We start from the raw sequence: 14,864 nt of genomic DNA on the forward strand, positions 1-14,864 counted from the left end.
TGGATGAACTTTGTAAACATTATACTAAGTGAAAGAAACCAGTCACACTGAACCTTATATTGTATGATTCTATTTATATGAAATGCCCAGAATACTCAAATCTATAGAGACAGATTATAGGTTAGTGTGGTTGCCTAGCACTAGGGGATATGGGTAGATTGGAGGTGACTCCTAAGGAGTGTGGGGTTTCTTTTTTGGGGTGATGAAGATATAAAAATTGATGTGGTGATGGGATGCACAACTGTGGTAATATACTAAAAGCCATGGAACTGTAATATTAAATGGGTGAATTATATGGTATGTGAATTATATCTTAGTAAAGCTGTTACAAAATGCATAATCTCTAAAAATAAAACCATGTTTTGACCTGTCTTGCTGAAAATTCAAGCAAAATAAACAAATAAACAAATGAACCCTCTCGATTTATTTCAAAGATGCAGGATTTCTGACTGCCTTTAGCTATTAATAGTAGAAAAGAAATTTATTACAGCATAAATAACATCAAGTTGAAAACACACACAGAAAAACAGGCTTAACCCCACATTTCATAACTTCAGGCATGTGGAATAGGACTACTTTTTGAGACCATGTACCCAGTGTTTAATATCCAAATAATTATTTTAGCATTAACATAAATGTAGATCTTATATTGGCAATGTGCTATGTTCTTTTGTCTGTTTAGTTTACAGTGTAAAGACTGTTGCTATTTCAATTCTCCATGAGAACCTAAGCAAGCACAGGAATTACTTGTCATAGAGGGAGTGCAGAGTAGTGGTTTGGAACTTGAACTCTGGAGTCACATGCTGTGGTCCTACTTCTACCTCTGCCATTAACTGGGGTCTTCTCTGGGTTTATCTTTATTCTAGGCTGCTGTTACAATTTAAAAAAATTAATAAACCAGTACTAAATTCATAGTTTCTTTGTTTTCTTATTTGGCAGCCTTCCTATGTACATATTAGATAGAGCTGTTACATCTCGCGGGCTTGGTAAAGTGGCCTAATGTAGTCGGTGTCCTGTAGAGTCCCTTGGCACAGACTTCTTGTTCACCTGAGCTGGGCACTCCAGGTGTGCCCCCTGCCATGGGGGCTATGTTTTTATCCACCACATGTGGGTGTGGGACCAGGCTGTTTTGTGTCTCTGTCCCTCCTACCAGTCTCTATGTGGCTTATTTATATCTTTGGTTGTAGGACTTCTGTTCATCTAGATTTCAGAAGGTTTCAGTTAGGTTGTTCTATTGTCTAGTTGTATTTTTTATATGGTTTTGGGAGGATGCGAGTATTGCATTTACCTATGCCACCATCTTGAGCAGAAGCTCTAAATTCTATCTTTAAGCCTTTTGGCTGGAGTCTTCTGGCTGAAGTACTCAGTGGCCAGGATGTCAGATAGTCCTCATCTGTTGTTTCTTCTCCCCAGTGTCCAACAAGCACCCATTCGTGGACAGCAATCTTCTCTACCAGTTCAGAATGAACTTCCGGCGGAGGCGAAGACTCATGGAGCTGCTCAATGAAAAATCCCCTTCCCAGGAAACGCATGACAGTCCCTTCTGCCTGAGGAAGCAGAGCCACGACAACCGGAAATCTACCAGTTTTATGTCAGGTAGGTCAGTTCCATTGTTAAGTCAATCACATGATTTTGTCTTTTGAGAAAAAATATAGTAATAACTCCCCTTTGCGAAATTCTGTTCTCTAGCAAATTTTTATTTATTCATAACCAAGAAGTATGCAAAAGAAAACAACAACAACCAAATTGTTCCTGGGGAGTCAAATTAGATTATCATGAAGTCTGTTTTATAAAATTATGTATTTGAGTTCTAGAAGAACTCTGAAGACCTGAAACCTATATGTTCATGTTGACTAATGTCACCCCAATAAATTTAATAAATTAAAAAAACACCTATCAAGCTGTCACACCTTATTTACTTTTCATTTGTAAACAATTGTTATCATTAGTGATACAGTGTTCTAAATTACAGCATTGAAAAGCCATGTATTTTAAGGATGAATAAAGACTTCTGGGGGCATATTCAACTAAGAGGCAACTGGTTATCAATCAATTATGAAAGGGTGACACACTGGAAAGCAGACATCAGCTCATAAAGCACAATAGCCTGGGATATTACATGTAAGATCAAACAGTCTCATATTGATAGTTAAGCCTGACAGAAATGACGGTGACTGATGTTCTCAAAGATAATCGCATTCATCCAGAAGAGGTTAGCCTGATGTGTCATTCTGTGTAAGAGGCTGAGGAGCTTAAACGGGTATCAGCTCCTCTGAAAACTTGGCATTGACTGTGGTTGGCCTAAGGTCTGAATGCTCTGAGCTTAACCTGAGGGCAAAACGTCCATGGGTGTCTTGGCTGTGTATAGGGAGTGATGATGAGAACGTGTGCAACTGTCTTGAGAATTTTCTGTGCCCCTGTCAGTGAGTCAAGCTTGATTGCTCATTTAATTCTCACAATAACTTGAAGAGGAAAGACTTTTCTTCTCCCCATTTTATGGGTGCCCTACAGCATGGTCTTCTGTAAATTCAGAATAACTATTCACATTCTCACTAGTGCTAAGTTTTGTCTGTTTTTTGTGTTGTTTTTTTTTTTAATGGGCCCAACAGAATAAGTAATGATGATGAGGAGGATAATAGTAACCATGGCCACCATAAAAACAGCTTTTATTTTGTGCTTCTCATGTGCCAGGCACTAAGCTGCGTTCTCTCCATGGCTTCGTTCATTCATCATATATACCTGGCTCTCCTCTCCCTTGAGAGCCAGCCAACTTCATGGCAGAGAGAACCAGATCAGATCATTGAAGCCTTTGCCTCACATACACTTTCAAAGCCTGAATATGTGCTGTGTATTTTAGTCTCCTTTTCCATGGCTCTGGGTGATTCATGATTTCATATGAAAGCAGGAGGCATTTATCAGTACTGTTAATTGGTTAAGTGTGTATCAACACTTAATTTACTTCCTTCCAGGAACTGCTCAGCATGGGCTTAGTGGTTCTTGAAATAATATTTTATGTAGCTGAGTACTTGCACATACATTATATAATCCACTTTATGCGCCAATCCTTGATATAGTATTATTATCACTTTATAGTTGGGTAAATTGAGGCTCAGAGAACTGAAGGAAATAGCCTCAAGTTATGCAGTTGGTAAATGGCGGAATTGCTACTCAAATCCATGCTTTTCTCACTCTGAAGCCAGAATGCTTTCCCTGGCACAGGTAACTGGCCTCTGTACCTGGCGGCTGAAAGCCCACGTGCTCTAGGGAACCAAGACCACCACCCTCAGTGACCTTGTGTTTTCCCACCCGCAGTCAGCCCCAGCAAGGAGATCAAGATCGTGTCTGCCGTGAGGAGGAGCAGCATGAGCAGCTGTGGCAGCAGTGGCTACTTCAGCAGCAGCCCCACCCTCAGCAGCAGCCCCCCTGTGCTCTGCAACCCCAAGTCTGGTGAGTGGTTGAAAGGCAGTCCCCTTTCTGACTATGACCTGGGGGACTTGGGCAGATGTGCGGGCTGGGTTCCCTGGGAAGCAGATTCTCAGACTGAGGGAGACTAGTATGTGGGGATCTTATTATCGTGTGTCCTTAGGGTCAAGAACTGTTGATTGGAAAAGAGGGACGTAGGGCTGGGCAGAGGAAAACAGAGTAGCAAGCGCTCTCAGTAGAGGCTGCAGCTAACCCCAAGGGGAGCTCTGGATTTGGGATAGTTCTTCACAGTTGTCCAAATTTCAGGTGAGATGGCCAGGCCTTTGCACCTTCATGCTGATTAGTCATTAGGTGTTGGCTGTCCCTGGGAAGAGGGTGTGACCTTGAGCAAGAGAGATAGTTGCAAAAACAATTGAGAGCATTGGCATCTGAGGGCTGTCTGCCATTAGCAGTCCTGGCAGCTGGGAGGAGCCCCTCAGTCAGTCCTGAAGGAGGGTTTGAGCAGTATATCAGTATTCCCCAGACTGCAACTGATGCAAAGATCTGTGGGTTCCCAGCACCCCTAAGAAAGAAGCATGGTCTATCCAAACCCAACTGTACCTCTAATTGATTCTTGGTGCCTGGTGGTTTCCAACTCTATTTATCAACCTCTTGGCCTTTACATTACAGAAAAAAATCTATGCATAAAGATTGTTGATAAGCCCTGGCTGGGTAGCTCAGTTGGTTAGAGCATTGTCCCAATAAGCCAAGTGCAGGCTTGATCTTCAGTCAGGGCACATAAAAGAATCAACCAATGAAAGCATAAATAAGTGGAACAACAAGTCAATGTTTCTATAAATAAACAAACAAATAATATACTTTAAAAAAGATTTTTTATGAACTTGGACTTAGAAGCAATCTTCCTTTGACCTAATTAGTTCTTCAGTCCCACAGGAGCCTTCTCATGGCCCCTTACCCACCTGCTTCCCAGGATTAGATTGCATGTCCTTCATGATAATCATTGCCTTGAAAATACCCTCAACTCTACTTGTTTAGTGCTCTGTCTATCCTAGTTCAATATATTACCTTCAGGGAAGACTTTGTTTCTTTGTTGGTGTTTCCTTATCACCAGATGTTGAGGATGCAAAGATGAGAGGTCATGGCCCCTACCCTCAGTGAATACATCTCTTTAGAGAAAAAAAAACCAAAAAACACATTATGCATTAGTGAGAATAAGGACAAATAGATGTTGTTAGAAGGGCTTTAAGAGAAAACTCTGTCATCTAATGCTATTATGTAGGCAATCGGGTATATAAAATATATACTTTATTGATTTTGAAAGAGGGAGGAAGGGAAAGAGAAAGAAACATTGATGCAATGTGCAATGTAGGTGCAGAACATTGATTGGCTGCCCCCTGCACGCCCCTTACCAGGAATCAAGCCCACAACCCAGGCATGTGCCCTGACCTGGAATCAAACCAGCAACCTTTCTGTGCATAGGATGATACCCAACCAAGTGAGCCACACTGGCCAGGGCGGGTATCTTTTTTTTTTTAATCTAACCCCCCGCCCCCCCCGCCTTTGGGAGCGTTAGCTCTAAGAATAAAGTTGTAACTTGCAAGGGAGTGAAGAAACTTGCTTCCACACTGACTCTTGCTGGGAAATCAGGGAGTACTCAGATACTACTGGGTTTTTCAGTTAATGTAGCATTTCTGCTAAGGTAGACTCAGAAAGGAGAACTATATTATTAGAAATAGAATATTTGAAGTTCTGATAGAAATCTGACAGTTATCCTCAAAGTTAGAAGCAAAAGAGTTCCTTTCAGGAGTGGGTCAGTTGTGCTAAGTCATTTTACATGTTTTTTAGTGCACAAAATAGTGGAATATGAACGAAGTGTTAATTGCCTAAATCAACCCATCTTCCCTGAGGCGGGTTTGTATTGTGTCCTCTTTCTCTTAATCCTTGGCTCAAAGGGGAAAGCTTGCTGATATGAAAAGTCAGGTTGCCTCTTTGGTGTCTTTAGGAAGGAGAGCTATCAGGACTTAATTGTGGTTCTTAAGTCCTACCTCTTATCCATATTCTGACAAGCTTCTCCTGGCCTTCACAGAAAGGCATTTAAAATTAATTGTTATAATATATACATCAGTACTGTATATAAATGCCCTAAGCCAGAGAGGAAAAAAAATGCTATAGATATTACCATAAATGGTATCATTATGATGAGTAAATAAAATTTAAAGGATATGAAAAGAGAAAGCCAAAAGATAATTCCCTAAGCTCCTAGGTTTTTATATTTTCCAACAGAAGAAAAAGATAAACTATGTCAAAAGACAAGAAATAACAGTTGTTGGTGAAGACATGAAGAAAAGGGAACCCTTGTGCACTGTTGGTGGGACTGTATATTAGTACAAGCACCATGGAAAACAGTATGGAGGTTCCTCAAAGAATTAAAAGTAGAGTTACCATTTGATCTAGCCAGTTCTACTTCTGGGAATTTATCTGAAAGAAAACAAAAATATTACCTTGCACTCCCATGCTTATACCAACATTATTTACAATAGCCAAGATGTGGAAACAATCTGCGTGTCCATCGACAGATGAATGCATAAAGAAGTTGTCAGATATATATGTGTGTGTGTGTATATATATATATATGTATTTATATATGAAATTTATATAATATTTATGTAAATTATATAAAATATATAAATGTTATTTAGCCATGAAAAAGAAGTCCTGCCATCTGCAATAACATGGATGGTATTATACTAAGTGACATAAGTCAGACAGAGAAAGACAAATACTATATGATCTTACTTATATGTGGAATCTAAAAAACAAGCTCATAGATATAGGGAACAGATTGGTGGTTGCCAGAGATGGGGGATGGGGTGGGCAAAATGGGAGAAGGTGGTCAAAAGGTACAAACTTCTAGTCATAAAAGAAATAAGTACTGGGGATATAATGTACAGCATGGTGACTATAGTTAATAGCATTGTGTTGTGTATTTGAAAATTGCTAGGAGAGTAGGTCTTAAAAGTTCTCATCACAAGAAAATAACACTTGTTACTGCATGTGGGGATAGATGTTAGCCCACTCCTTAGCCTACTCCTTGCTTCCCTTTACCTGCTCCATTTCCTCTTGTTTCCATAGCTCTGCAAGTTAGGTGTGGGCTTATTTATGTTTGCTAATGTTTTCTGTCTTTACTCGGCTGGAGTATAACTGTGAGGCAGGGATCTTTCTTTCCCCCTTTTGTTCCCTGATAGTCACAAATGAAGCATTCAGTAAAGTATCTGCTGCATGAATGAATGAAGGGTGCACCTTGATTTTGTGTCTGTCTTACAGTGTTGAAGAGGCCCGTCACTTCTGAGGAACTCCTGACTCCCGGAGCACCGTATGCCAGGAAGACATTCACAGTAGGCTCATTATTTGGTTTTTCTCCTGTGCTGCTCATTTTTCTGGGCCATGTCGACATGTCAGTGTGCCAATGGGTATTTTACAGATGGAATGGAAGAACCTCTTAATTTTCCTTTTTGTTTTTGGCATAATTATAATAGTGGGCTTTCTTGATCCTTAGGCACTAAAATGACATGATTTATTATTAATACAGCATTTTAAACTCCTTTGATGTGCCCTTAAAAAAAGCTTTCTATTGTGTAATGTAATTACAGATTTTAGGGCAAATGGTAGTACAATAGTCAATAATTTCTTCTGGGTTACAGTTAGTTCTACTTAAATTGTTTAAGACATTAGGGAGTCATTAGACAGAGAAAGAAAACTGTGGGATAAATTGTTCTACAATAAGGAGTGGTGCTTTTGACCATGTTAACATGTCTTGAGTTATACACACACCTGACTGGGGGGCACTGAGTACCTGTGAGCATCTCCTGACCACCTGCCCCTTCTTGGAGGTCCCTCAGCCTTCCTCCCACTCCTGCTTGACAGCACATCACCCCCTCTCCATCCCCTTCAGTCTCTTCACATCTCCATCAACTGCCTCTTTTAAACACTTCTAACTTTTACTTTATGAATTCAGGGGGAGAAAGATCTTTGCACACTCATTTACACTGCAAACATCTGTTAAGGACTGCTTCCCATTCTGGACACTGAGGAGCTAAAATAGGATGGTCCCAGTCATAGCCAGTCAATATGAAAACACATTGCTAACACGTCTGTCTCAGGGGAAAAGTTAAATTACATTTGGGGGTGAAACTAGGTATTCTGAACTAATGACAGAAAACCCTAAAATCAATCATGTGCCTAAGTCTTTTTGAGAATATGCACAGATATTTCACAGGTTTCCCTGCCTTTTCTCAGTGTCTAGCATTCAAGAGACAATTGATTGCATTTTTAAAAAATATTTTTTTTAATTGATTTTAGAGAGGACGGAAAAGGGAGAGAGAGAGTTAGAAACATCAATGAAGAGAGAGAATCATTGATCGGCTGCCTCCTGCATGCCCCCTACTGGGGATCGAGCCAGCAACCTGGGCCATGTGTCCTGACTGGGAATCGAACTGTGAGTGACCTCCTGGTTCATAGGTCAATGCTCAATCATTGAGCCGTGCCAGCCAGGCTTGATTGTATTTTTAAAGTATTTCTTTTTGGTTTTAAATTTGTTTTGTTTTGTTTTTGTCTTATTCCTGATTTTTTTAACTATTATTTTTAAAAATCTTTATTGTTGAAAGTATTACATATGGTCCCTTTTTCCCCTCCCATTAACACCCTCCAACCTGTCCCCGTCCCGGGTGGTTTTAAATTTCAGTGCCAGCCTTGCTAGGAATTGATTGTGAATGTGTTTCGTCTGTACTTTAGTCAAAGACATGACTGGGAGCTGCCCAGGGACATAACTGCCATTTCTAACAATGATTCTATAGGAAAAGGCACCCTCTGGCTTCAAACAACTTTTAGACGAGCATCTACTTGTAAATTGTGAGCTTTGTGTACCCTTTCACTTTCTTTTGTTGGTAGAAAATTGTGTTTCAGGAAAGCCAAGACTCTTCCTATTTCTTACCATTAGTAATTTAAATTACTATTTTAGACTACAGTGGCATAGCAGATCATCAAGAAAGTATCATTTGAATTTAGGGGGAAAGAGCAAACCCAGTCGAAATTGGATCTGGAGAGAAGATTCAAGCATGTGTTTAAGACCTTCTAACCTTCCTATCTGATGAAATTGTATAGCGGCCTGAGAGAGAGAAGCAACCTGCCCGGTATTTATTGATCAGTGCCTCTACAGAAGCTGTTTGCTGCCAAACAAGTGTTTCCCGACCACAGTTTCTGCATCGATGTGCCTGTGTTTATAATAGAAGCAGCGCGCTCCTTCCACTCCTGACAGGGTAGAGATGAGACAGAAGAGATCTGCCACCGCTCGTACTTCATCCTGGGCTGGCTCTCTCTCTCTGTCTCTGGGAAGGTCGGGGGAATTGCCAGGGGCCGTCTGCTCATTGCTCACTGCGGTTTTCCTCTCTAGATTGTCGGTGACGCTGTTGGCTGGGGCTTTGTGGTGCGAGGAAGCAAGCCATGCCACATCCAGGCCGTGGACCCCAGTGGCCCTGCGGCCGCGGCAGGAATGAAGGTACCTCCAAGACAGCGGAGTCTGAATGCCTCTCACTTTATTTTATTGTCGGTGCCATCTGTAGGTACTTTGTCACCCTAAGTGTTTGGTCCCATCTTTCTGAATGGGGTTGAAATGAAGCCCAAAGGGTCTGATGTAGCAACTGGGAGGGAAAGTTTTCCTGTCCCTCTCACTGTGCCTCCTGGGTCTCCAAACCTTCCTTGGTTTTTCACATTTCTTCCCTTAACCAACACCGAGCTTGAAAAAAAGGTTTCTTTTTGCGTAAATCTTATCTAAAAACTCTACTTCTGTCCTATACGAAGTCTGTTCCTGTGGGAAGATAGCTGGATTCACAATTTGGTTCTGCTGGTTACTAGCTCGTTGACGTGGAATAAATTCCGTAACATCGCAGAGCCGGTTCCTCCTGTCTGGAATGATGACCGCATTCCTTCCCCAGTTTTAGGGATTAAATATGTAGAAACTCTAGATGAAGCACAAAGAACTGCACAAACATAAAAAAGTTGAACGAATTGTGTAAGATTTTTTGAAAATAATCTTTACATGTTTTTAGTACAAAAGTAGTGCACACATAGTCAAGAAATTTTGGAAAATACAGACAAGCAGGAAAAAATTATAATCGCCTATAATCTTTCCTAACTCGGAGTCAACCACTGTTAAATTTTAAGCAACTTTATTGAAGTATAATTGACATGCAGTAAAGTGTAGCACTTTAACATTTTGATTTACATGCTTCCAGACTTCTTGTGTGTGTGTGTGTATACTACTATATACACACATACACAAATTGTTTTTTATTTATACCAAAATATGCTATAAGAGGATGTTGAGTGCCTTGGCTTTCTGCTTCAAAACACCTTTATCTAGCATAGTGGTTTCTTCTGGCATCTGCAAAACATTCCACAGAGGACATTTATCTCATGATTATCTGGGGCTATGGAAGGTTGCACAAGGCTTGAAGGCTGCAGCTCATTCCCCTGCTCATTTCTTCACCACTTTCATCCTCTCCCATCAATCCTTTCCCCCAGGCAGTAAACCAGTGACGCAACAGGCATGACTTGGATCTGCGCAGCTCTGATTTCCAGCACCTTCCCTCTGGCACTGCTTTTCCCTCTGGAAAAGAAAGGTGGGCGCAGAGACTGACTCCCTAGAGCACAGAGCATGGATTCCCACCAGTCTGGGTAATCAGTGCTGATTTGCTTAGGGGTTGACTCTGCCTCCCCCCGCCCCCCGCCCCCTCGATTTGAACACCCTGTTCATACCAGGAGGTGCAGGCTCCCAGGTCCTGTGCTCTGCAAGTCACGGAAGCCTTGTTGGCTCAGGTGGCCTGTGTTAGACGCCCTTCCTACCTCCTCAGTTCTGCAGAGGGCACAGCACCAAAGGAACCCAGAGCCGGAAAGTTGGCTGGGAGCATAAAGGGCAAGCGTTTGTATCTGTGCCGAGGCTGATTTTTTCATTTTCTAATGGAACTCTTGGCTGTGGGAAGAGTTTTATATTTTATTTCCACAGTAAGGGGCTAGTATGAATTATTTTTGGCAGGGCGCTTTAGTCCTGAGCATGCACTCACTTGCCACAGGGCTTTGACTTAAGCTCGTTTCCTTTGGGGAAAGCAAGGGATTTATATTGAAGCTAAAGACCTTGTTTTGCTTGGCCAAGTGTATTTAATTGATTTTAGTGCATCCTCATTGATTAACATGCATAACTTTTCTAGGCATTGTCTATTGATTAGTTAATTAACTCCTTAATGTATATACCCTGGTAGATGGGTAACCTGGTATATTTTTTTCAATTCCATATGCTCATATTTCACATGGTTTATATTCTTAGCTTCTCAGGGGGTGCACAATAGCTCTCATATGCTGTAGAGCAGTATAGAATTCACTAGAGCAGCATTTCCAAAATCGTGCTACACAGCTCTCTGGTCCAACAAAATCTCCTGTCCTGCAGTTCTGTGATCAAAACAGTTTGAAGCTACTGTGTACTTTATTTTTCTCCTGGGAATTCATAAAGCACATTAGCATATTATACATTCTGTTGCATCCAGCAGGGGAAAAACCTGTTTAGATTGCCTATCAGGACATTTTATCATTTAATAGAAACACAGCAGTGGAATCTTAAGATTGTTAAGATATAGCACAATAACTGCTCTAATATGCTTTTGGTCAAACTCTGATTGGAATGACTGGATAGATAGATAGATAGATAGATAGATAGATAGATAGATAGAATAGATAGAATTGCAGTTAAGTGAAAATGACAGTGAATACCACGCCCTTCCATATAACTTACCTGTGTGTATTCATTTAAATTGCCTAGTACATTATTTTCTTACAGAAAATACAGAGTAAATTATTTCCTATTTCACCATATGTATTAGTTGTAGAATAACTCCACTTACTTAAAGAGCCATTTGTGTTACCCATGACCTGTCACATCAGCATGGCCCTTGTGTGGGAAACTGCAGGCTGGCATGTCTGGTTGTGCGGGGAGGGGATGTGGGTGCGGACCCGACAGGAGCCTTCCCTGACCTGGGCCATGATTGAGCTGCTTGGTCTGGCTGATAGCCTTTGCCCAAAACTCTCTCCAGAAGCTTCCTCTTGGCACCTCTGACTGGCAAGAGCTGGCCCAGGACAGTGCAAAGGGCCCCACTTTGCCTGTGTTGTCACTCTACACTGAACGCAACCCCTCAGGTCATGGCCCAGCTTTCTCCTGCTTTCCAGAGTGAACAGGGCCGGGCAGGTGGGCCTTTGGGAGCTTTGCATCAGCGGGATTTTTATACTTTCGCTGTGGCATCTTAACTGCCAAAAGCAGATGATTTTGTAACTGAGTGTCTCATATGTACCATTTCTCTCTCTTTTATGCCACGTACTTATGGGATAGGAAAGTTTTAAGATGTGGGCCACCAGTGTGCGGGAAGGACAGGCCTCGGACTGAAGAGACTGGGTGCCATTTCCCCCGTTAACACTTTCAGACCTTTCCAGACCCAAAGGAGAGCTCTTTGCCTGGTTTGGATGGACCCCTTAGTCCATGACGAGGGAAGACCCTGAGGTGAATATTCAGATTTACATCTCTAGAAAGTCTGGAAGAACTCCAGAGAACATGTGTCCTTAAGGAGTAATAAAGTCTATCTCAATTCTTTTCTGGGTTGGAATAGAGAAATCTGTGGCCTTTGTGCCTAGGCCACCTAGCCCCAGTGCCTCTCAGCAGTGCCTGCCTGCCGCCTCTGCACAGCTGACTGAGACTGGAGAGCTGGCCAGGCAGCCAAACTGCAGGCTGGGGCTGCTGAGATGCAGGTAAAGATTAGGGCAGGAGGGTTCCAGCTTGACTTCAGTTGTAAATGGAATTAAGTTTTAGATGATTTGGTTGAATAATAGACTTTACACTATCTCAAGCTTATTTGAAAATCTTGCCTTTGGCCCTGGCTGGGTGGTGCAGTTTGTTAGAGCTTCATTCTGGGTGTGGATTCGATTCCTGGCCAGGGCACAAGAATCAACCAATAAATGCATAAATAAGTGGAGAAACAGATGGATGGCTCTGACTCTCTCTCTCTCGCTCTCTCTTTCTCTAAAAATCAATTAAATTTTTTTTTTAAAAAAGAAAGGAAATTTTGCCTTTAATCTACTCTGGTTTTCCTCTTCCCTTCTGATGACCACCTCTTCATCAGTGGTAGCATATTTGTTCCCAGAGACCAAAAAGGAAGCAGATGTTACAAGATATAACCTTATCTTTAGTGTTGTCTGGATCAAGACCCACATAAAAGAGAGAGCTATTAATTACAGTTCTAATAAGGTGCTGTTTTATTTCATATTGTTCTGCTCCCCTCCCATGCCAGAAAACAATGGTTGTAATGTTCATTGAAATTCTCACTTGAATCAGCAACTTTGAATTTGGAGTTATTCTTATTTTGAAAGTTTTTTTACTGAAACCATGAAATCTGTAAACCTCTGGTGGAGAAACCTTTCATTGGCATTACAACCAGAATGGAGCATGAGATATGGGAATCCTCAAAAGTGTAGTCAACCCCTGCAGTGCATTTTCATCTAGAAGAGGGTTGTTTCCTATCATTTGTCTCTGGCAACTCTACATCCATCCTTTAGGAATTCCATTTGGACTGGTGGCTTCTGGTCCAAAGGGGAAAGGAGGAAAGAAGAGAAGGAACTATAATGTATTGAGTGTCTTCTGCATGCCTGACCCTGCACCATGCAGGCCCTTTCTGTCCAAGAGTTCATTTAATATCAGCATCTAAACACTAAACTCCTGGAGGAAGACATCTGTTCCAGGAGGACTAATGCTGTTTCTTACCTCTTTTATCTGCTTTGAAAAGATAAAAAGGCTACAGTCTAATGCCTATCACTCACTTAAATGTGACCTCATATCACAACCTTTAATGATATTTTCTTTTTTTTTTTATCACATCAATTCTAAAACCATTTCTGGACCACACTATCTATCATAACTTTATTTTACATGATCCTCTAGTGGCTATTCTTCAGTCTAGTGAGGGCAGATTTTTTAAATTTCACAAATACATCATCATTGTGCTTATGTCTGCCCCTCAAGCAAATCTAATTAAGTGACTCTGGCACTTAAAGTCCTCTAATGAATTCCCATTACCATAAGTTCCAGACCCTTTCTATGGCCTACAGAGTCCGTGATCTGGACCCTGCTACCCTGTTTTGCCTACAGCTCCATTAGCCTTGACTCTGTGTCTCCCAAATACCAAGTTTGTCCCTGCCCAAGGTTGGATGACTGGTTCTGTTTTGTCATTCAAGTCTCAGATTGATTTTTTGAGAAGCCTTTCTTAAATACTCTTTCATATTCTCCCTGTCTTCCTCCAGTTACTCTTTATCATATTGTTCTGTCTTATTTTAAAAAAAAAACACCGTACTATTTATCAGAGTTTGAATATAGTACTGAGATGTTTAATATCTGTCTGTCTCCAGGAGCTCCATAAATGTAGGAACCTTGTCTGCCTTGACTACTGTATTCCTAGAATTTAGCCCAATTCCTGGCATTTGGTAAATGCTGGAAGCAAATTTGTTGAGTGAGCCTAAGAATGGGTGTTTCCATTGAAAGGCTAAGGAATTTACTCACTAAACACCTGCATTGTGTCCCATGCACTTCACAGGCATTGCCTCTTATTGTTCTTACAGCTCTTGAAGGTGAGAGGGTTGCATTTTCTCTACTTTGCAAATGAGGAAACCAAAACCCCGTTCATTGCTTTCCCAAGGTCACCCAGCTTGAAAATGTCAGAGCTAGATTCCAACCTGGTCTCTATCCCAAAGCCCAATAATGCTTCCTATTGCATTCTTTCAAGAAATGCAAGCCCATGAGGCAGAACAAATAGAAGGTATATGCCAAGGAAACCTCAAACCCCTTGTAAACTGCCCAGGGATGTATGACATCTCATGTCTCTTGCGGGGAGAATTGTCAGGGCGGTCACATGATCACCTGAGCCAGCTTGAAGAAGATCAAATAAATAATTTTTATTCTTGGCATCAGCCCCTTACTTAGGTCAGGACTAGAACTTGCAGGGTCATCCAAGTGAAAGATGCAAAATATTCACTTTTGTTAGTTTAATCCAACACTTCTCAGAGCAAACCATTCAGCCTTCAGCTGTGAAGGAATTTGAGCTGCATTTACAAATACGGAACAAAAGATATCCTTGCTCTTTTCTGGAAAGTTTATTTTTTTCTGGTGGGGATAATTAAATTCTGTGAGAAACAGTATTCAAGTTTTCGGGCAACCCCATGCCAACTCTCAGAGGGATTTCGTAACTCCTGGCTTCTTTTCTTGTTTCCTGCTGTGATGAATTGATGGATGTGGATCTATGGGGCCTCTTTTCTCTCTTTGTTTCTTTGCATATTTACATAGAAACAGAACTACCTGA

General features: G+C 41.3%; 1 protein-coding gene across 1 annotated transcript in view; it reads left to right on the forward strand.

Annotated features, from left to right (window-relative positions):
- DEPTOR (DEP domain containing MTOR interacting protein) overlaps positions 1 to 14,864 on the forward strand; it is a 127,864-nt gene that overhangs the window by 90,540 nt on the left and 22,460 nt on the right. The window contains exons 5-8 of the mRNA XM_079796341.1: positions 1,414 to 1,596; positions 3,313 to 3,447; positions 6,748 to 6,818; positions 8,873 to 8,977. Coding sequence (XP_079652467.1) covers positions 1,414 to 1,596; positions 3,313 to 3,447; positions 6,748 to 6,818; positions 8,873 to 8,977 — 494 coding nt within the window. The remainder of the gene's footprint in view (positions 1 to 1,413; positions 1,597 to 3,312; positions 3,448 to 6,747; positions 6,819 to 8,872; positions 8,978 to 14,864) is intronic.

Source organism: Cnephaeus nilssonii (genome assembly GCF_951640355.1).
Source record: "Cnephaeus nilssonii genome assembly, chromosome: 18".
NCBI classification, from domain to species: domain Eukaryota; kingdom Metazoa; phylum Chordata; class Mammalia; order Chiroptera; family Vespertilionidae; genus Cnephaeus; species Cnephaeus nilssonii.